Here is a 23532-nt window from a genome sequence, read left to right on the forward strand (position 1 = left end):
ACTGAGAACCCAAAGACTGTTTCAAACCCTGTTTTACGTTTCTAAAACAAAAGCAATTTGTTGCATAGAGCTTGTTGTTGAGTCTGCTGTCTTCCTATAATGACACACACACATGGTTGTATGTGAGTAAATGAAGGCTCAACACACAGGCCTTTGTGTTTATAATCTGTGGCTTGTCTGTCAGAATGAATTCATGACTGAAAAAAAAAAAATATGGGGAATGGCGTGAGGTTGCATCATCTGCTGTAGTTCGTCAGATGATTCAAACTGGTCTGAATCTGTATGTGTGTGCGTGTGTGTATGTGTGTGTGTGTGTGTGAGATTAGATGACATAGCAGCATACGAGACCATAGAGGACTGAGGGAGTCCAGGTTGCCGTGAGAACTGGAGTCGTAAACTATTGGATGAGAGCTGGAAATCAACCGGCCTGCGGCAAGAGGCCACAAAAGACATGTACAAAAATCACAAAGTTATTATGATAAGGATATATTTATATATGTATACATACAGTATTTCCATATATTAAAAAGCATAATATGAATTATACAAAGAAATAATAATAAAAGTTCACAGTAGCAGTTGTTACACCACCTTAGGTTTTATAACATGGGTGTGACTCGCTAAGAAGAGAGACAGAGAGAGAGAGAGAGCGACGACAAAAAAGGGCAAAAAAAAAAAAAGGTGGAGAGGAAATTACTTTTAGAAAACAAGTGCTACTTGTCTGTGGCAAGAGGTTCAAAGATCTTGGCTCTTGTGATAGATGAGTGGTAATATGAGTATTATAGATGAGCAGGGTGGAGGAGGTTATACTGAGCTGAAGTCGACCAGCGTTTTGTTACTGAGGCTGAGAGTTTGTGCCGGAGACAACGTGGTGCTGTGGCAGGCAGGCGGAACAACGTCCTTCACAGAAGCAGTTGGTTTAATAATGGTCAGAGCCGTGGAATGTCGAAAAAAAACAAAAACTAAAAAAAATCAGAGCTTGTGTAGAGAAAAGCCTAGTGAGTCAGCTTTAGTATAGGCAGTAACATTGACGTTATATAGTGCAAACAAGAAAGAGACAGAAAAGTGTTTCTTGTTGCCCAGCGACGCTGCTGTGAAACTGAAAAATGCAGGTGCAAACCCTTCAGTAGGAGAACATTAAGACATAAAATGGCGAAAAAAAAATAAATATCAAAAACTTTTTATCAGTGTAAAAAAGTAATCAGGTTATTCATTTTAACCAAGAGTCTGGCAAAAAAGGCCTCAAAAAGTCTTGTCCCACAATAGTTCCTTCGCGTTTTACAAAGTTGCCCCCTCCCCTTTGTGGGTTCAGGGACCTCGCAGGGTGTTTGGACCCACAGGACGGCCTCGGGTCAGCTCCGGGCCACTGACTGGCCTCTCTCACACCAACGACTCCATGCTCTCTGCCTGGGCACACTGGTTGGACATGGACACCGCGGTCCCGTTAATGTCCCGGGCCAGAAGTCCAGAGCTGTTCTCCTCGGTGCTGACGAGGCTGAGCAGAGCTTTGTAGAGGTACTGGTACTGGTCCTGTGGGACAGAGACAGAGACTAGAACAGGTGAGGACAATACAGTGTAAAAATGCATTCACCCAAGTATTTCCTGTTTTGTTGCCTTACAACCTGGAATGAAAGAAATTGTTCTTGGGGGTGTTTGTATCCTTTGATTTACACCACCTGCCTAAACACATTGAAGATGCAGAATTTTTTTTTATTGTGAAACAAACAAAAAAATAAGACAAAAAAATCTGAAAACATGAGCGTGCATAACTATTCACCCCCCAAAGTCAAGACTTTGTAGAGCTACCCTTTACAGTAATTAGAGCTGTAAGTCTCTTGGGGTGTGTCTCTATAAGCTTAGCACATGTAGCCACTGGGATTTTTGCCCATTCTTCAAAGCAAAACTGCTCCAGCTGCTTCAACTTGGATGGGTTCCGCGAGTGTACAGCAATCTTCAAGTCATGCCACAGATTCTCAATCGGATTGAAGTCTGGGCTTTGACTAAGCCATTCCAAGACATGTAAATGTTTCCCCTTAAACCACTGGAGTGATGCTTCAGCAGTATGCAGTGTGCAGCAGTATGCTCCATCCCAGTCTCAAATCTCTGGAAGACTGAAACAGGTTTTCCTCAAGAATGTCCCTGTATTTAGCAACATCCATCATACCTTCAGTTCTAACCAGTTTCCCAGTCGCTGCTGATGAAAACCATGGTGTTGTCAGGGTGATGAGAGGTGTTGGGTTTGAGCCAGATCATAATGTTTTCCTTGATGGCTAGTTCAACTTTAGTCTCATCTGACTAGAGTACCTTCTCCCACGTGTTTGGGGAGTCTCCCACATGCCTTTTGATGAACTCCAAACATGTTTTCTCTTTTTTTTCTTTAAGCAATGGTTTTTTTCTGGCCACTCTTCCATAAAGCCCAGCTCTGTGCAGTGCACGGCTTAAAGTGGTCCCATTGACAGATGCTCCAGTCTCGGCTGTGGAGCTTTCCAGCTCCTTCAGGGTGATGTTCGGTCTCTCTGATGCCTCTCTGATTAACGCCCCTCTTGCCTGGTCTGTGGTGTGTTGTCTGTGGGTTTTGATGTGCGACCCTTTCTTGGCAGGTTTGTAGTGGTGGAATCTTTTAATAATGGATTTAATGGTGCTCCGTGGGATGTTCAAAGGTTGGGATATTTTTTTTTATAACCCAACCCATATCTGTCCTTCTCCACAACTTTGTCCCTGACCTGTTTAAAGAGCTCCTTGGTCTCCATGGTGTCGCTTGCTTACAGTAGTGCTGTTGCAGACTCTGAGGCCTTTCAGAACAGGTGTATATATAGTAAGATCATGTGACCCTTAGATTGCACACAGGTGGACTTTATTTAACTAATTATGTGGTAAGGTAGTTACTAAGGTAATTGTTAGGGGTTTCATAGCAACTTTTTATCTTTTAGAATCTTTTAAAACAAGTTCTTTTTTTCATTTCACTTCACTATTTTCTGTAGGTCCATGACATACAATCCAAATAGAAATCAATTTAAATTACAGGTTTTAAGGCAACAAAATAGGAAAAACACCAAGGAGGTGAATACTTTTGCAAGGCACTGTATAGAACCACCATGCTTCATCTCCTATGAGCCGTGTCCTAGAGTTATACTGTAGCTTAATAGCTCTGACAAATGTGGACATGAGCCATAATGTTTTACCTAGAACTGTTTTGTACCTGCCAGATGTTGTTATGTTGAGTAAATACATGATTGACTTTAACTCCTTTTGAACAAGAAGCCTATTTCTAACTCGGGCTGGTTAAGGAGTAGAGTACAGTGGGTATCAGCTGAGTCGTGGTCGTCAGACTCACAATGTCAGTGAAGACTCCCGGCCTCATGAGGTTGATCATCTTGGCCACTTGATAGATATCAACAGCACCCTCGCTCTCCAGCTGCTGAGACAGGGTAGTGAGGGCACACAACATGCCAGCTGACACTGCTCCCAACCTGACAACCACACACACACACACACACACACACACACACACACACACACAGGGTCTGGGGTTAACATTCATTTCCACAACAATGTCAGAAAAGTCTCATCGAGCTCCTCCACTGCTTCGTCAACAGAGCCTTGATTTTAAAGGTGCAGCAGTGAAGGGGCTGAAGACTGAGTACTGTACTGAAAAGTTAACTTTCTGTGGTTTTCAAAAACGAAAAAATCTATTTTCTGTGCACAGCTGACATTTTGGGAAAGCACTCACTGTAGCTACATTTAATGTCATCAAACAGCTTTCTTACTTTCTTATAACTTGGCCCTCACCCTCAGTACCCAGGTCATGGCCCTGTCAGCGGCTCCCCAGCTTGTACAGCTGCCGGTTTACTTCATCATAGATAGATTAAATCCTCTGGCTGCAGGAAAATCTCTCAGTACACTGATTAAAATTCCTGATTTGGAGCTATGTAGACCTCTGCTGTTGAGAAGTCCCTCTAGCAGCTCAGACAGGCATTGAAGTCCCTCACAGATCAGGAATGTCGCCTCTGCCATCAAAAATTTATTAGCAAGTGCATCCACCTGAGGACGACAGCTCAGCCCCTGTGAGACTCCCCGGGGGAACGCCGGGTCACCTTCACAATGTAAAGGGTCTCCTCCTCCATTAGCAGCCTTGTCAGGAGTGCAGCAGAAACCGCTGCTTACAACGCACGCCTGGCTGAATAATGAGCGCACAGACAAATAGGATAAGCCTCTAACTGACAACCTCTTAGGTGCTGTGAGACAGCTGCGCCATAGCAACCACATGAAGCGCTCATTTAGCTGCTTCTCTTCTCCTGACGAGCAATCTTCATTATTCTAATGAATAAACATAAGCAGAGCTGCTCAAGTGTCGTTCAAGATCACTAGTTTGAGTCAATATGAAAGAGACTTTCATTAATTTTAATTGGCCAGTTTGTTGGGGTACCAGTTGTGGGGGTGGGGGTGGGGAGGGGGGGGTGGGGGGGTTGTAGGGACTGTCACTGGTTAGAATGAGAATGGAAGTAAAACAAACTGAACCTTTCCTCACTTTACTTTTGCGATTTCTCATTTTAACTGACAGTTTAAAGCAGGGGTGTCAAACTCAAATATACAGTGGGCCAAAATTTAAAACTTGGACAAAGTCGCGGGCCAACATTGATATTTATTGAAAAAATGGACCCAAACAAGTTCAAACAATATGGAACAAACAAAGCAAACACGAGCAGAGCATTCTGGGATTTGTAGTATAAGCGGTGCATGCGCTGTATAATACCGGCGGGCCAGCTCTAGTAGTCATTTGGTATTGCCTCGTGGGCCAAATATAATTACACTGCTTGCCATATTTGGCCCACGGGCCAGAGTTTGACACCTATGGTTTAAACCATGGTCATGTGATGTGGTGAAGAGCAAATAAGAAGTCAGACTCACTCATCGTGGACGATGGTTGGTCCGTCGCGGGTGGCCGCCTCCTCTTTAATGACATTGATGAGCTCGAAGGTGCTGCTGATGGGTGCATCAGGGTTCGGCCATTTGGGGCACTGAAAGTGACGAACCTCTAATACATAGTCATCCTGGTCGTCAGACAGAGGGCGAGACAGGCAGAGAGACAGCAGAAGAGAGAACAGTTAGATCCGGGGTTTGTGACATCAGCTTCACCAAAATAATGGTTTTCTGTGTTTTCTGACAGGGCTGTGATTTGGTCATGATAAAAATCACCAAAAAAATCTGATCTTTATTCCATTAACCTGCAAATGAAATGTTGTGGTGTATATGAGAGCAGTTGTGAAGAGTCTAAGATGTATGTGTGTTTCTTATTCAAATCTACAGACAAATGATGAGCATGTGCTTCCCAAGAAACATGAGCCCAGTCGGCCAGATGATGGTGCTGTTTTAATTATGGCCCTAAGATGGACCATTAAAGACGCCACGATAGATTTCCCATTTTTAAGTTTTTCACCTCTCCTCCTAAATTGTAGGTCTGGTTACTACCACTTTTTCTCTATCGTCAATGGACCAAACTTATCAGAAGTTACATAAAGCTTGTTGATATTATCTTTAGTTTTCAAGATATTGACCAATAAACTTCACAAGGGGCGGAGCTTAGCAGAAAAATGAAAATAATTCATTAAAGATTTGTCCAGTCATCATAAATCTGGGTTCCTATCTTCAGGTCGTGTTTGGGAAAAGTTCTACAGCATTTTGTATCTGACCCATAGGGCGTGCCACAAGTACCTAAAATGCGTTCCTCAAAACCCAGTGGACAGAGTTTTAGGTGTGCCATATACAGTGGGCGTGGCCAATCATATATTTGCTCATAACTCAAGATGCCTGTGAACAACCCTGACTTACTTCACTGCAGACATCCCGACACGTCCTGAACACACACACACAGTTTCATTCAAATCTGATGAATGGGGAACAAATGGTGGAACGTTGAGTGCACAATTATTGAAATGCTGCAGGCTTTGTGATGCCTGTGATTGATCGCAGTCTTTCTCCAAACACAATCAAACAAGCTGAAGTGACTTTGACCGGCTTTGTCGAGCCTGAAACCTGCTCGCTGCTGCTCGCCACTTTAATCTTAGCCAATTGAGCTGCTTTGTCCTGTTGAGTGCAAAAGGGCTTGAACCCCGAATCGCCACTTTGCCGCAATCAGTCTGACAGTGTTTTACAGCTCCCCTTCTCTCTCACGCACACACACAAACACCCACACACGCAGTAACCTGTGTAGCCTCGAGGATGAAGTCATGGATGCTGATCTGCTCCTCGTTGGACAGACAGAGCCGGTCTTTACTGATGAGGGTGACAGTGAACACCTCGCAGTTCATGGCCTCCTCTTGACTGGGCCAATATACAAACTCATCCTCTGCCTGCAGAAGAGCACACACACAGGGTGGCTACTGTGGTTAGTCATTCATTTAGTTCATTTAACAGTGTATAACAGGATACATATTTTATGTTGTTGGAAATATATACCAGTAGGTAAAGACGTTCACTCTCAGCTTGGACAATATCCAAAATGTAATATCTCGGTTCAGTAATTGTGATACCTGATATTCAATATTGTCAAATATCAGCCGACCCAAATTCAGTCAACTCAACATCAGAGTGTATATGTAGCTCCTGCTTCATAAAAGTCAGGGAACTGATGAGCACAAGCACGTGATAGCATGGGGGGTCACGTCTTTCTCTTTGTCTCTGATTCATGATACCTTAAACTTAAGCATAGGAGGCAGAAAACACAGCACACACATATTCATCAAAGTACTATCCAATCGTCTGATTGGTCCCAGATTCATTTTACAGCAGGACATCGAGCCCAATCACACAGAGAGTCATAAAGAACTGTCTTTGGTGACAAAAGGTGACAAGGAGGTCTGGGTCCCTCAGAGCCGTGATCTCAGCATCATGGAGTGAGTCTGGGATCACATGAATAGACAGAGATCCTGAGGCAGGTTCTCCAAGATGCTGGAACAACCTACCTGCAAAAACTGTACAAGTGGACTGAGGAGAATTATGCGAAAAAACAGAAAAACTATTCATAGCATTATTTTTAAGGCATCCTCACATTATATCTGTCTGTGTGTGTGTGTTTGTGATTGTGTGTGTGCGTGTGTGCGTGTGTGTGTGTGTGTGCGTGTGTGTGTGTGTGTGTCTGTGTGTGTGTGTGTGTGCGTGTGTGTGCATGTGTGTGTGTGTCTTACCAATCCGTGGTTGGCAGGCAACATAACAATAATTTGTGCATTGTGGTCCCAGATCATTCTCCAAAAGTCTTTTATGGTGTGAGGCAGAGGATGCTGGGTAATTATGAATTCATTACTCCGGTAGTAACCCTGTAGAAAAATGAATTAAAATAGAAAACAACAGGTCATTTATACTATTTACATCACATGGTTTGGTTGCATTATGGGAAGTGTAGGATCCTGTGTTTTTGCAGCGTGGCCTGTTCTACAGGCTAAAGTTCAGAATGTCTCGGCATCTGCTGCTTTGATTTTGACCCATCTTTTCTAAAACAGTCTCTCACAAGACCCTCAAATTTATGGGAGCACAATACAAATGCTGGTGTACCATTTTTAAGGCACAGTCCCTGATTTTGTAGCAGCTCTCTAGATTCCTCCCCCTGGACTGTACACGGTGTTCTGAAACTTTACCCTGAGCTGTGTTGAGTCAAAATGTCAACACTGAACTGATTTTGGCATCAACCCCATTAAAATCAGGGAGTGTATGTTTAAACACACAGTCAGTGATGCGGTGTGTGTTTTGAATTGATGTAACCTGCTCTGAGTCAAAACACCAGGGAGAGAGAGAGATCGTGGAAAGATCAAGGATTGACAGAAGAAGTGGAAGCACTGACCATGATGTAAGAGGCGTTAATGTAATCGGTGCCTTTGATCCCGGGCAGAGGTGCTAGGCCAACCCTCGCTCGCTCCGCTGTTCATGGTTAGACAGAGGGTGGGAGGGAGGGAGAGAGGGAGGGGAGGGGGTGGAGAGGGAACAAGAATAGCCATTTACTTCTTTATTAGAACAGACCAGTCACACTGAGAGGCAACTCTGCACAATCATCATGCATGCATTTGCTGTTACTGCTTGAGTGAAGGCAGTTCTTGGTAATTCCTGGCTGCTGATTCAGAGAAATGTGGACTAGACAGTGAGTGTCAACAGGCTGTGTAACAGATGAAGTCAATAGGCAGCAGCTGAATAATGATCCTGACAACCTACAGACAATAGAGTAATCCATGTCAAGGTTTAGCTAATGAGTTTCTGAAAGCTGGTGCAGACATAAATATTCACATTTCTGAAACTCATAGAAACACAACATTTAGGGTAATCTGATTAGATTACTTTTATTTTGTGAATCAATGTTACATTTTGTACATTTTAACGCAGACATTTTGTTAGGAAAAGGTTTTAGTCCTGGTTAAGTTAAAGAGGACTTGGTCTGTTGGGATAAAATTTTGTAAATAGTTTTATTATTGCAAATTTAAGATAAGATAATTCAAAGGACTATCTTGTCTTGTCTTGTTTTGTCTTACCCAGTCCTTTGTTAGTGTAACGTGGGAATTTAAAGGTTGGTGCTTGTTCAGTTTGAGGAGCTGCATTGCTTGAAAAGGACTGGCTGAAGGAACAAGCATTGCTTGATGGCAGCTGTGTTTTATTTTTTTTTAATCAAAAAACATGAACCTACAGTGTCGTATGACCTTTGACCCAGGCCAGACATACCACATTTGAATATTGGTCAAACTGTTAAATAGACACATACATCTCTCACTGTACTGCCCCCTACTGGACAACACGTTTTAAGCTAATTCAGAGTCACTATCAGCTGCTGTGTGTCGAGCTTCCACAACTGATGGAGCTTTCATTTCTGAGTGAAAAAAATGTATTGGTGCTGAACAGTACAAAAATAATTGTACTTGTTTTATTATTTCCTGCTGTTTTGTCCTGAACACAGTTTCACTTCAAATTCAACAGGCTTTTACACAAGTGTAACACTTACATGGCACCACAGAGGAATTTCGATTTTTCTCTTTGTTGCACTCCTTCTGAGCATTGAAGCAATCCATGAATCTGGCATTACACTGTGTTACCAGCTGAAACGCAGAAGAAGAATAGAGTGAGGGTGCTACACTTTAAACGACAGACCAACTAATCACAAACAAGGAAGTTGAGATTTTGGGGAAAATGCGTTTTTCATTTTAAACAGACTCATCAGAGAAGGTGAATATTGATTTGATCTCTGTGTGTTCCTCAGTGGAATTACCTTTACCTGAACCCAAATTTACTTAAGCTTGCAAGGCGGCAGGAATTCTCACAAGCGAGAATCCATCTTTCCAGGCTCATCAGCGTCCTAAGAGGAAGGAACTACTGGCAGCTACAAAGAGCTGCAAGGATGATGTATTTTTGTAGTCCAACCCTGAAGTTATAATCACCCTGGTTCCCTCCAAGAAAGCCTATGGGATTTTTCCATTGTCTTTTGCATCATTACAGAACATAAACAACAGTTAATGATCCTGACAGGTTTTGTTCAGCAGGATCATCTTCCCTAAAGGACACCACTTGATGATGCTTGAAGCCTGAATACAATCAGCAGAAGTAAAAAGCTAATGTTAGCTACATCACGGTCACATGACTTCAACATCACCACCACTAAACTTCAACTTGTAGTTTGATTTAGCTCTGACCTGGATAACTAAGACCTAACCTAACCCAAAACACACATACAGGAAATATTTTCAAAGGGGAAACAGAATTCAACAAGACCTTCCATGTTCGGCCTATGTTAACACAGAGACTGGAAGCAGAGGGAAACTGTTGGCCTCCACCAAAATAAGAAAAATAAACCTTTCAACAGCTTCAAAAATATCTTGTTTATATTACCTTTTTAGCTAGAAAATTCATACATCCAATAATTATCTGGGGTTTGTTCAGTGTTACAGAAGTTTGCAGAGTGTTGTCTTTATTGTTGCTGACTTTGATGCCTGAGCTAACTGCTCAAGCTGCAATGCCTCCTTTCCTATTTCTACATGTGTTTAATAGACACATAGAAAATTCAAAGAAACAAAAAAAGACAGTAGATGATACTTTGCCTTGGCAGAGCTATGTCAGCTGCTCCCTTTTGTTTTCTAGTGTTTGTGCTAAGCTTAGCTAAACGTGTGGAACTAACTAGGTACTATCTACAGATAGATGAAACTGATATTGATATTCATATCTAGAAGAACTCACAGTAAGCAAACAAATGTACTTCCCTTAAATTCAATAACTGTGCTTTAGTTCAGGATAAAATGTGTACTGTAAAATATCAAAATCTACTTCATTTTCAAAATTTAGGGCAGAGACGGCTGGACCTATGGGGTGAATTTTACAGTACAATGTACAAAAAACCCCTTGCATTTCACCCATACTGTTGTGTTTGTGAGTCATTAACCCTTTGATTCAACAGTTTCAGCAGATATAAATAAGAGTTACATAATAAGACCTGAAGATAAACAGAAAGCAGCTCACCACAGAAAATCCCCAGCTAAGAACAGAAACACACAGAAACCCAAACCGGCGCAGAGAGGTTGCGAAATAACCACCAAGACCAGAGGAAAAACAATAGAGAGCTAAAACAATGACTGAATTCAGCAGCTCTAACCTTATCATGGAGCCATTAATACATCACCATAACAAACAAAGCTATTGTTCTGCACACACGCTTCATCTACTCCAGACTTTGGACTCAATTACGGCACATGTGCTGGAATAACAAGAACCAAATACTCTCCTGTTGACTTACATCCAGCCATCATCACAACCAACACAAACCAGGGCTGGATGATGAGGAAATCTGACAGACTAAGCAGGACAATGTTTACTTCAGGACTAATTTATCAATATACTGTATATCCATATTATTATTTACTTTATTACAATTAATTCAAGAGGAAATCTGCTGATTTTTTTTACTGGAAGAGTTTCCTATGAAATAAACCAATCCCAGTCTGAGTCATCTGAAAAGTATCTTGCACACCCAAGTCTGATCCCATTTTTATTCTAATTATTTATATCTCAATATGTGTTTTTCTTATTCATTTTAACGTATTGTATATGAAACTGACCAGAAGTTGATGCTGAATACAAAAATATTTTACACATCACATCTCGAAGCCTTTGCGGCCTTGATCTTAAAATGCTGAGGACAAAAGATTCACAGATGAGCCAAGAAGGCGTGATCAAAGATGCTCTATAACAAACATGAGCCATTACAAGCAGCGCCAATGGTATGAAACAGTGTACACTTCCTGTCTCCTGAGTGGGCGTGGTCAGCTGTTGTGAAATGTAACAGTAGCAGTACAGTAGCTAATATTAATAGGTAATGTATTAAATGTTCCTGTTATTACAGCCTTCTGCAGTGCAAAGCTTCAACATTTCTAACACTAACTGATGGACTATGGCTTGTCCATGTCAAAACAATTAAACACCAGATACAGCACAAAGCGAGCCTTATTGTGCCGCTCGTGCTAGCTTAATACCTGATCAACCCAGCAAAAGATCATATCAAAGACAGGTCTCGGACAAAGGTAATTTTTTCTTGAGGTGCTGGTCTGAAAACTATCATTTTTAGTTTCCGAATGTTAGGAAGACCTGTGGTTTGTGAGAAACTGGTCCAGTAGTTACTTTGGAGACTATGGGGCAAAATAATCGTAATCTGTGATCACGTTCACTTCTCCCACTGGAGTGAACAGACTCAGGACCTGTCGCTGGTCAGTAGCGTAACAAGGGATACGGGAAGTTTGTACTTTGGTCATGTGTTAGTCATAATATCTTGGCTCATCAGAGTTCATTTTCATCAAAGAACATTGGTGGTAATAAATTTTCTCTTGACTGGTTATGCCATGAGTGTACTCGTGTTGTTTCATGTGAAAATATAAATTCTGTCCCTTCACCTTGAACTGTTTGTCCAGACGTGTCCGACCACCGTGTCCCGGCGTCGTGATGCTGGTGAAGTAGCTTTGAAGCTGGCTAGCTGCCGTTTCTGTCTCCTTCCCCAAAATAGCTTCCATCAAGGCATTGTGGATGAAGATGTACTGCTCCTGCCAGGGGAGACAAACCATTCACACAGAGTAAATTATTAATGTGATCATGAAGCAGTGCAAGTTCACACAGATTAAAAACTAGTTCAAGTTAATTTCTTCAGTTTTTGGTCTAACTGGCCACGGGCAAGCGCTACATTCACGAATGTCCGTGAGTGAGTGAGTGAGGGATGAAGTTACATCATTGGTTGGTCCGCTGAGTGTTGGACTTCCCCCCCGTCATCAGGGGTTGCTTACGGCGAATTCACAACAGTTTTTTGCTACTGTATTTCCTCAAGTAGTGAGCCGGGCCTTTATTTACCTCGGCTACAGAAGGTAACAGACTTGTATTAGAGGCAGGTCTTTATTTCTAATTCCGTCTGTTAAGCGGTATTTTAGAATGAAACCTTGTTTTGACCTGCGAACATTTGCCATTAAATTTACCATTAGAGGTACTGCATTATGTGTCAATACAATCTCAACAATTCCTATAACCATTTCAAATTAAAACCTCTCTAGTAAGGGCGTGCCTCGATGGCTCACCTGGTAGAGCGCATGTTCGAATTGACCCGTGGCCCTTTGCTGCATGTCATCCCCTCCCTCTCTCTCCTTACCTTTCCTGTCTCTCTCTGACCTTCACTATGATAAAGGCATAAAAAGCCAGAAAAACAACTTTAAAAAAAAAAGCTCTCTAGTGTTGCAGTAGACATAAACCCGTCATTTCTTAACAGAGTTTATTGTTGTGCTGCAGTAAGAGTATAGTCTCATTTCAGGTGGCTGATTTTTTGTGGTTTGTGCTCATGCTCCTCTTACAATAGCCTTTTTTATTTTTATGTTAACAGCATATTGTACTATTGCATTTTGACATTATTATAAATTAAATATTTTACTTTGTAAATAAGTGTTTTGGCATGGCAGGCCGAAAGGCGCAATCCATGGTACTGAAGGGAGGATTTGATTGAAACTTTTATTTTGTAGTGTATGATTGCAGTCCCCAGGTGGCGGGGCAGGGGTTGATTTTTTTCCCTGTGAACACCCACACACAGTCTAGCCATACACTAGGTTTATACCTAGTCTTATTTTTAAATGAGCTGCTACGAGCTGTTCAGCACAACCTCCTCCCACCCATCCATCCCCAGTCCCCAATGATTGCCACCTCCCAAATTAAATGAATTATTGTATACTACTATAGAACCACAGACAGCTTTGTTTTAATTTGACAGATTCCCTTGGACCCGCATAAATGGGACCCAACCAGGACCTTTAAGTACCAGTATCAGTTTCCCCTTGACACCATGGCTCATAACATTAGCAACTGAACTTCTACTGGGTCTTCAGTTTATCCAACACACAACTACTGACCATGACCTTTCTTTAGTCCATCCATCCATCCATCCATCCATCCATCCATCCATCCATCCATCCATCCATCCATCATCAATTTGCAGCGTGCAGACATACAAACCTCCGTCTGGACTAGGTAGTTGCGCTGGGTGCGTATGTGTTTGAGGAAGCTGAGTACATTAACTGTGCTCTTGTCTTTGATCTGCTGCAGCATGCTGTCAATGACGATGTACGTCCCTGTCCGACCCACTCCAGCACTGCAACACAACACAGTGACACTGAGGACCAGCACGTCTTTTTATAGATTAAATGCACAAAGGTGAAAAATAGAAAATAGACACTGAATCAATTTGTAAGCAATCACTAAGTGTTTCCTGGTTATTCTAAAAGCTCGTCAGTGACTTAAGTCTGTAAAGCAACAACAGTTTTAATGTTAACAATAACAACACAGTCTAACTTAGGAGAATGATGAATGGGAGACAGAGGGAGCACTATAGAGGCATCACCTGCAGTGAACGAGCATGGGTCCCATATCAGGCTCCTGGGCGGCTGAGGACCTGCGGACAAAGGTGAGGACGGGCAGGGTGTACTCTGGGACACCCATGTCTGGCCATTGGGTGTAATGATACTGGAGCACTGTCCGTTCATTCTGGCCCCGCACCTTAGGGTTCGCTTTCCCACCCTGGACAGAAGAGAAGATGGAAAAGAGAGAAGAAAGACATGTTTGTTAGGTTGGAAAAAATAAAAAGAAGCATCAAGTGACGGGGACGATCTAACCTCTACAGTATGGTTCAGTTCTCACATTTACCCATAAACTTCAAACCCAACGTATTAATGAAACCAAAAAAAGTGAAGCAAAGCTCATGACTGAAGAGATATTATCATCTGGTCAATGTAATTAAATTATACTTTCAGATTTCAGTAGGCATGACATGATTCAATCACAGTCTTTATTATATTGATGAAAATCAAACTTGACCTGGAGAGTGCCACACCACACCATACCTAACTGATTTCCATTCTGAAACAGGAAACCAGATTTGTGTTTGTTTCTTTACTTATACTTTGAAAGTAGAAATCCTTCCTGTCCCGACAGGAAGTCCCTCTTCTTCCCTGTTAGTCTCACCTTTTTGACTTTACTGTTGCGCAGTGTGAAACGGCGAACAGTGTAGCAGGCGTGAACTTTGGTGCTTTTCAGCGTGACTACCATATTGCCGTACTCTTCACTGTTCTCTGTCGGCCAGTACTGGTCACATTTTCTCTGTAGGACACACACAGAGACACATACACACACACACACACACACACACACACACACACACACACACACACACACACACAGGAGTCAGATTAAAATACTATCAACCAATTGAGGAGGGTTGAAGGCACGTAAATGAACCAGGAAACATTTATTACATTTTTACATGGAAACGATCAAACACTGAATTGCTTTTGTGGTGAGAAATGTTCTGCAGGGTTTAACCAGTCACAACAGTGACAGACTTTCAATTCAATTAAATTCAGCGACCTGAGGTATGAACACCTGCCCCTTCAGGGCCACTGCACACTGAATACCTTCATAAATATATTGCTCTCAACCACAGTGCAACATCATCTAATAAGTGATCAGGAGACACTCAGATAGAAGTCAAACGCAGCTTCCAAATAGAGAACCATCATGCCAGTGAGCCGGCATGAACCGTACCAATGGTTCTCATTCGAAACTGTTGCATTCGTATAAAACAGTGCTGGGAAGATGCATACACTACATTGCACAGAAAAGTTGCTCATAAGAGAAACTTGAGGGGAGAATGTGTGTAACTCGACAGCTGAGGTCGTGAACTGAAGCCAGATCCTTCTCTCAGGTTTAACTTCACTTCATATCAAACCAATAATCACATGTTCACAGTGTGATAAACACTGAGGCCAGCTGTATTGAGTTTGTGCTCTAATGATTAAATCAGCTCCTCAGCACCAACCAGACCTTTACCTTTTACATCTGTGATTCATTATTAAATTATTATTAATCTACTGAGCGTAGAGCTCAACACCACATTCCCAGACCCTCAGTCTCAGTCATATGAAGGATGAAAAATAACATAAATATAGATAAAAGAATGAATAAATAAATGCCAAGATAAATAATTAAATACATTAAAAATGAAAAATAAAAACATTATGGTAATAAATGTTACTCTCCTTGATGCAAAGTAGCCAAGGTTTGTTCAAAAAGTGACTAGATTTGTTCCTTGGTGCTTTATGAATAAAATGTGATCTGAAAAGTTGCTAAATCTAATGTCAAAGTGGGTAAGTTGGCAACACTGGAAAGGCAAAGCTCCTGTGTAAAGGCAGGAGTAGCAGATCCATCCAATCAATCACACTGTTACAACCAATCACGCTTTAGGATGAGGGACTGCCTACCTAATTAACATGTAAATGTAGAAATAAATAAATAAATGTCAAATACATAAATAAATAAATGAATAAATATAATACAGAAATAGCATTTTTTGTTACCAAAATGTTTTTTTTATTTTGGATTTATTTATGTAGTTAATTATTTATTTCGGCATTCATTGATTGGTTGATTTGTTTGTACGTGTCATTTTTCGTCCTTCATCACAGTGTGGCTGAAATACCTGAATACCTCACTGATACCAGAATGCATCAGCTGGCAGATCCTGCACAGCCTGGGCTCTGCAATATTAATCATGACTCTCCTGATTTCTTTGCACCTCAACCACATTAACTGATGGAATAATCATCCACTTAAGTCAAATTTCTTTATAAAGCTAGATATTCTGAGTGTTTTTTCAAACCAGTTTCCTGGTTGTTGGAATCTGGGGAGGGGCTCATGAGGAGTGACAGCTGACACCTGGTGACTGCTCACCTGTATATGTCACGACCCGGCTCAAAGGAAAGATAGAAGACCACACATGACTCTTCAAAGTGAAATCAGTGTATTTAAGAAAACTAAATGAAGTATGCAGTGAGCTCACCAGTGATGTGTGCGGATGTGTGAACATGTACAAGTGTTAGAAAACCAAAATTAAATCAACCAAAGGTCAAACCAAACTAAGTAACCTAAAGGAAGAGAGAGACTGCCTGCTATAGGTGAGCAGTCACAGAGTAATAGACAGTAAGTGGCTAAAGAAATCGAAAGATTATGTACAGTATTTACAGTCTGAGGTATTTACAGTTCATATTTACAGTAATGTAACACAATAAGTTGTTGTTTGTTTTGTTGTCAGTAAAATTGATGTATGGATAATTTAAAATATATACAATTTCATTTGTTACATTTGGGATATAAAGGAATAGGTGACTATAATTGTTGCCTTTTTGTTACTCTGCACCTGAATTGTTTTGATGTTCCTGTGAGGGGAGGGGCAGGGAGTGATATAGGGTCAGTCAGGCTGACTTATTTGGTTTAATAACTTTGGAAATAGACATTATTCTGTGTTATTATTTTTAGTCTGTATTGAAGTAAACAGAGGCGGCACAGTGGTACAGTGGTTAGTGCTGTCGCCTCACAGCAAGAAGGTTCCGGGTTCGAGTCCCGGCTCGGACGCGGGGTCTTTCTGTGTGGAGTTTGCATGTTCTCCCCGTGCCTGTGTGGGTTCTCTCCGGGTACTCCGGCTTCCTCCCACAGTCCAAAGACATGCAAATGGGGACTAGGCTGATTGAATACTCTAAACTGACCATAGGTGTGACTGTGAGAGAGGATGGTTGTCTGTCTCTGTGTGTTTGCCCTGCGATGGACTGGCGACCTGTCCAGGGTGTACCCCGCCTCTCGCCCGAAAGGATGCTGGGATAGGCTCCAGCCCCCCCGCGACCCTACTAGGGGATAAGCGGTGGAAAATGGATGAAGTAAACAGCTCAACTTTATGAAGTGGTCCTGTGGATTTTTTGAAGTGGAGTTATATTTTTGAAGTGGATAAAGACGTGGAGACTCATCACAGCGTCAAGCTAACGCTTCATTCATTGGAAAACTATAGAATTTAACATAATCCTTAGCCAAATAAATGATGAAATAAACAAACAAATCATAATCTGTTGATGCTTATTTCACTTGTCTGACAAAAAGAAAGAAAAAAAGAAACACAACAGAAATAAACAAACCCCTCCCCCTACCTCCCCTCACCATCTCTCCAGCGCTCTCTCCCTCTATTAGCTCGTAGAACTGTTGTATAAAAACAATATCACACTCGAGGTCGTGACGTTGGACTGAATATCAGCTGTGATTGTCTTGGTACGAGGCTGCAGGCCATGCTGATATTCAGTACATCACTCTCTCTCGTGTGATATTGATTAAATAAATACTGTTTCAAAACCGCTCACTGCACTAAAAAATGTATTTTCTCTACTGAACAAATGTATAGAAAAAAATGCAGAACTCTACATAACCTACTGTTGTCTGAATATAATTCATTATTTTTATCATCCATGTGTGAAATAAAGTTAGAACCATGGCTGTCTTTTCCTAAGTCCTTATGAATTCTCCTTCACATATTTCACTCTTCCACCTGGTTAGGAAAGGAGATGTTTTTTGACTTTTGGATGCTATAGATGCTTAACAAATACCGAGTGGTGAGTTCAGAGCCAGATCAGTATTCATTAGGGTTTAAATGAGGCCCCGCTGCAGTTAGTTTTTGTAGTTAGTATGTTTGACAGGTCAAAATGTCCTCTGAACCGCACCTCAAACATCCAAGCATCTACACTGAATCTGTGTTAGCAGTGTCAGAACATACCCGCCCTTTCTCTACTAGGTTGGTAATCATGACGATGACACCGGTGTTTTGCTCCCACACCATCCGCCAGAAGTCCTCAAAGGTGGTCTTGAGAGGTCCCTGGGTTGCGATGTAGGCTTTAGGGTTTATTATAAACCGCTGAGATGATAGATGGAGAGACACAGACTGTTTAGTTTTGGTTAAGCCTGAGAAAACATCTGGCAGATATATCTCTGGATGCTTTATCCTGTATTGCCTCTTGCCGTCGTCATCATCTGAGATGATTTTCCCTCCTCATCTCAAACACACACACACACACACACACACACACACGCACACACACACACACACACACACACACACACACACAGCACTCACGTCCACACAGTTGGCGTTGATGTAGTCGGTGTGTTTGGAGTCCTTCCCAGCCAGCAGCCTCAGCTTCACCCTGCTGTGGTCGTCTTAGGAGGAAACACAAAGCAGAAGAAAAAGATTAGCCTGTTTGTGTGACTGAGACCAGGGCAGGAGCTAACCTTCACACTAACAAAGGACTGTCCATGTGCTGCTGGTAGAGCCCCTGCTGCCAACCAGGAAGTACATTGAAACTGTGGTCAGTCTGGGTTATATTTTTTTTTACAGCTGAACAGCATGGCAACCGCACCTTCAACATTACTCTGCTTCCAGACACAGAGACTGGTTTTATGAGATGTGAAATATTTCTACCTGCTTGGTGCACTGACGTACATCAGGCTGTGTGTGGTGCTTCAGCTCGAGATGGTTTCTGTTCACTTTTGACTCTAGTGGAGGTCAGTCGTTTGGTCTTTTAAACAATAATCAACATGTAGCAGAAATCACCAGACACAGTTTTGGACGGAGGACCTGGACAACAGACATTATTTATGGTGGCCTGATGATTCTAATGACCATTCCTGCTGTGTTACTATGTGGGCCACACTTCCATTAATACATACGGTCTGGTCTTAATGTCTGAGACAACTTTCCCTGAATGACTTGAACTCCACTGTATCTCAACGTCTGAGAGAAATTCACCTGTCACAGGGAATCTTTGTCACTTTACAGGGAGTTTCTTTTCGAGCCGCCATGTGGATGAGCTGTGAGGTAACTGATGACCAGATAACCAGTTAGCTTCCCAGAGGTTTAGTACATTCATCCTTCTCAAAGTAACATCCATCTACCTCTGCCTCTTCTCCTCTCCGTTTTTCTGAGCTGTCTTTGCTGCAATAGAACATCTTTTATCGTGAACTATTGTGAAAGGAGGCTCATTGGAATGGAAACACAACCTTTGAAACCAAAGTCAGTTTAAACAAATCTGCTTCTTTCAAAAAAATCTGCTGTTCTTCATGGAAATTTGTTAAAAACCAAGAACAGTGACTTGTTTTGCTTATTGGCCTGTTTAGATGATCAAAACAAGTCCAAATGACTGCACTTACAACCAGAGAACATTTTCCATTAGTGTAGTTTTTCAGCTGTGTTTGTACTTTGTTTTAACACCGAAATAGTCTTGATAGAAAGAGTTGAACACACAGCAGGTGTTTAGAAAGACACAGTTAACTGAGCTAAGTTAGAATTAAATAAAAACTGCAGCACAAAATACACTGTGTGAAATTAGCCTCAGTTGCTACATGAGTGACTGTGTGGATGAAAATGCTCTGAGTATAATTTCCGAACAGAGGATTCTGTTGATTGAAATCTTACTACACAACACTGTGCTGTGACTGTAGAAAATATCAGCACAGGAACGAACCTGTGTGTCAAATAGCGCATGTTTCTGCGCACGTCTTTGCACATATTAAACATGTTTTGCTGCAACAGTTTGAATTCAAAAGTGAGAGATGTTTCCATCAGTGTTAACTACATGAACTTTTTACTCTAGTGTTTGTTTGTGTGAACTCACAGGCCACGATGTTGATGTATCTGTTCTTGTGCTTGTTGTCCGGGTGGTTGGAGTGCTCCGAGGTGATCTTCATGTCGGTAGTGCAGCGCTGTACTTCCTGCACAGGAACACGCACACACATACACACACACACGCACACACACACACACAAATGACTGGTTAGTTAGACTGGTCAGACCAAACATTTACTATGGATGTTCATCATTCAGGTCATTAGCGTTCACCTTTGACCTTTTGTCTCGTACCAGAATAATAGACGGCTTAAATCGAATGGACAATTGTTCTTAAATGTACACCACACTCCATGTTCTGCTTCACGGCCCTCAGGACACAGTGCGAGACGGCCATGAAAGTTACTGAACATACTCATGCTCTGCAGAGAATTAACGACCTCATGACCTTTCCTCTTCTTCTGTGAACCTCTTCTGTTGCTCATATTTATTCTGACATGGTACCACAGCATCATGATGACGGTATATTTGTCCATCCTTTCTGTGTAAATGTACATGATCCGTTCCCACAGTGTACGTTGTTGTTGATGTAAACTGAACTTCATTGTAACCTTTATGTACAGTCTACATGTCCTGCAGAAAAAAGCTGGTTCTACCTGTTGGGGCTGATTCCATCAGTCTCTCTCTTTCCCTTTTGTATTCTCTCTCTTTGGCAGCAGCAGGTGTTTCTTTCTTCATAACTTATGCTTAAATAAACTGAATCCTTTCCTGGTATATTCATTTACATCACGGTGCGACGCCAAGTTCAAGTTCCCTCATCTGTCATAGTGAATTCATGTATCATGGGACCTGGCTGTCAGGTCACTATGATACATATTCTGTCATGTTCTGCTCATGATCATGATCCTGCTCCCAAACAGGTTGGACTGAGCCTTTGGCACTGCATGAATCTGCTGCCAGTCCTCCAGCTTAAACAGCGTTACAGGTAAAGATATGAGCCATATGTCTCCTGGATTAAAGCACCTGCTGGCAGAAATGCGGCACAGATAAACTGTTAAAAATAAATGACTTTATGACTTTAAGTCGTTATGATGTGACAGTGCTTTGGTATAGGATTGTGAGGTTTAGGAACAAAAACAACTTGGTTCGTTTCAGGGAAAGATCAGGGTTTGGGTTCAAATAATTTTTCTTTTTTATTCTCCCTACTTCGTTAAGGTTAGAGGACATTCGTTGTCATGGTTACTATAATAAACATGTCATACAGTAATAGGATCTTCTTCCACCTCAACCTCAAGCTCTATGACAGCATCACCCGACCTCCTCATAATTACTGTGGCCACTAGAGGGCTTTCCTCTTATATTTACACTAAGCATTTTGAAAGGCATTTTTATCAGTTTCCATTGAGCCTAAACTGGGGTGCAGGGAGACGGAGGAGGGGACACATTGGTAGTGTGTGTTTTTCCAGTTGAGTAACTGAGTACGGGGGTCCTACTCAGTCCACCCACTTTTCTCCTTCTAGTAAGAGCATGGTCAAGGAGAAACTGGAGTAAAAGCAGGAAACGAGAAAGGAGAAAGATATTTTCACAGAGAACAACTGCAGAGGTAGCTTTGGCTGGTGCACGGGTTGGAACTAAATTCATTCTCACTGCAGAAACCATAGTCATTAAGCATGCAGCTTTTTGTCTTCATCATCTTTTACTATGTCTGCTCTCAATATTTATTTGGCATGGGAGTGTATTTGCACAGCAGATGGCCCATATTTCCCTCCCCTGCAAGATTAAATACAAGAGGGAAGACTCCAGAAAAATGACTACATGATATCTTTTATTGAGCAGCTACAGTTTAGCTTTATGAGTACATACTGATGTGCTGTGAATAATGTACTACTTGGTTATACAGCAGGAATAAGGACGATGACTACGTCTCAGGTGACACAGTTAGGACCAGAACATGGTCCCAGCTAAGGAGGCAGGTACCAGTTTGTTTAAGTGGTTTGAGACATGATAACTGTTTCCGATGAGTAGACCGTAACTATAACCTTACACAATACTCTACATAAATGACAAAAATATATAAGAAGAACAGAACAGGCTCTGAGTTTTCATGTCATTTTTTTTTTTTGTGCCGCATGTTCCTTCATCTAGATGTGTTTATGTCTTCTATTCCATTTTTATTTTACTTGAAACTAGGACACCCAAACTGTCGAAGGAACCGAGGGTTTCAGCCCGGAAACTGGAGCAGTCACCAGATACTAAACAGACTTCAGGAACACGAGTCTACAGTGTTTCAATCATAAAGATCTACAGAAGCCCAGGACAGAGAAGGATGAGGCAGATAAAAGCTGGGTAAACCCTTTTGGTTCAGATTGGACTGATATCACTCCTCCACAGGAACGGCTGCATAACCAGACATAGTCAGTGATCTGCTTGCAAGCTCACCAGACAGGAGATGAAGCAGATGAGCTCAGAAAGAGTCACCCACAGCCAAGTTCCATGAGAAAACAAAATCTGAAGACAAGAGCAAATCAAGCACAAAACAAAGAGGTGGTCTTGAAAGCAGACAGCAATCTCTTTGGGCATACGACCATTGCTTCACAAAGTAGAGATCATCACATTAAAGACGTCCTGGCTCCTCCACTTGGTCGGATGCCTTGCACGCTCTCAAATCCAGCTGGCTCATTACAGAAAACTAACAAGGTTGCTCTAGCAGGAGAGTTAGAGACGTCAGCTTCAGCAGTTGAACATATCAGAGAACACTGATGGAATGAGCCTTGCTCAGAAACTGAGAACTTATGGTAAAACCTTTGGAGAGATTTTTCTCTTTCCCAGCACTGCATGAAGGATGTGGTGTTTGATGTGACCTGGAAAACATCAATCAAGAATGCTGAGAGATGCAGTTTAGGTTCAGCAAGTAGCACTCAATAGGAGAACATTGCCCCAGGACACAATGTGTGTGCAGAGGAGAAAGCTTTTAAGTAATACAGACAGCAGAACAGCCTTGATAACATTCATTGTGGACCAGAGTGAGCTAACAGAGGACCAGGTGACACTGCAGGACATGTAGCTATTTGTAACCTGTGGAGGGACACGCTATCGTCCCTGAGCAACATAGACTGATAAACTTCCCTCTGTATCAGAAAACAAAGTATCAACATGAGCAAACTTGCTCACACCTTTACAGGTTGTAAGAGCGAGCCTAAGTGCTTTTGCAGGATGTTGAGTCCTGTATGAATCCAACCCTGGTTAGAGGCACAACAACAGAGTATTCCTCTGAATGTATGAAGGAAGGTCTGTTCTCTCAAAGGAAACAGGGCATTCAAGAATCCTTCATAACCCTGAGAACATCCTGGATGTATCACAGGAATTATTACAGCAACATGGAATGATTTGTCTGCAGGATGTTTGTACAATCATCTAGAGCATCTGTAAATAATCATCAAAAAGAGTCCGGCCTAATTCCTCCTTGCAGGGACTGTGTATACAGCGTGCCAACTACCAGGCAGCAGTCTGGAGGCGCTGCCTGGAAGGACAGCCAGGCAAACCAGAGCGAAAAATGACAT

At 41.9% G+C, this 23532-nt stretch overlaps 1 protein-coding gene across 1 annotated transcript in view; it reads right to left on the bottom strand.

Annotated features, from left to right (window-relative positions):
• Positions 1-682: 682 nt before the first annotated feature.
• Positions 683-23532, bottom strand: part of LOC111221570 (receptor-type tyrosine-protein phosphatase gamma-like) — a 162803-nt gene continuing 139953 nt past the window's right edge. The window contains exons 15-28 of the mRNA XM_022745022.1: positions 20022-20118; positions 18485-18567; positions 18128-18265; positions 14503-14637; positions 13883-14058; positions 13498-13633; positions 11907-12053; positions 8978-9071; positions 7835-7911; positions 7185-7313; positions 6204-6350; positions 4909-5051; positions 3335-3470; positions 683-1530 (exon numbers count right to left, since the gene is read on the bottom strand). Coding sequence (XP_022600743.1) covers positions 1381-1530; positions 3335-3470; positions 4909-5051; positions 6204-6350; positions 7185-7313; positions 7835-7911; positions 8978-9071; positions 11907-12053; positions 13498-13633; positions 13883-14058; positions 14503-14637; positions 18128-18265; positions 18485-18567; positions 20022-20118 — 1788 coding nt within the window. The 3' untranslated portion in view covers positions 683-1380. The remainder of the gene's footprint in view (positions 1531-3334; positions 3471-4908; positions 5052-6203; positions 6351-7184; positions 7314-7834; positions 7912-8977; positions 9072-11906; positions 12054-13497; positions 13634-13882; positions 14059-14502; positions 14638-18127; positions 18266-18484; positions 18568-20021; positions 20119-23532) is intronic.

The sequence above is a fragment of the Seriola dumerili genome, unplaced genomic scaffold (genome assembly GCF_002260705.1).
Source record: "Seriola dumerili isolate Sdu_G_001 unplaced genomic scaffold, Sdu_1.0 BDQW01000088.1, whole genome shotgun sequence".
Lineage (NCBI taxonomy): Eukaryota > Metazoa > Chordata > Actinopteri > Carangiformes > Carangidae > Seriola > Seriola dumerili.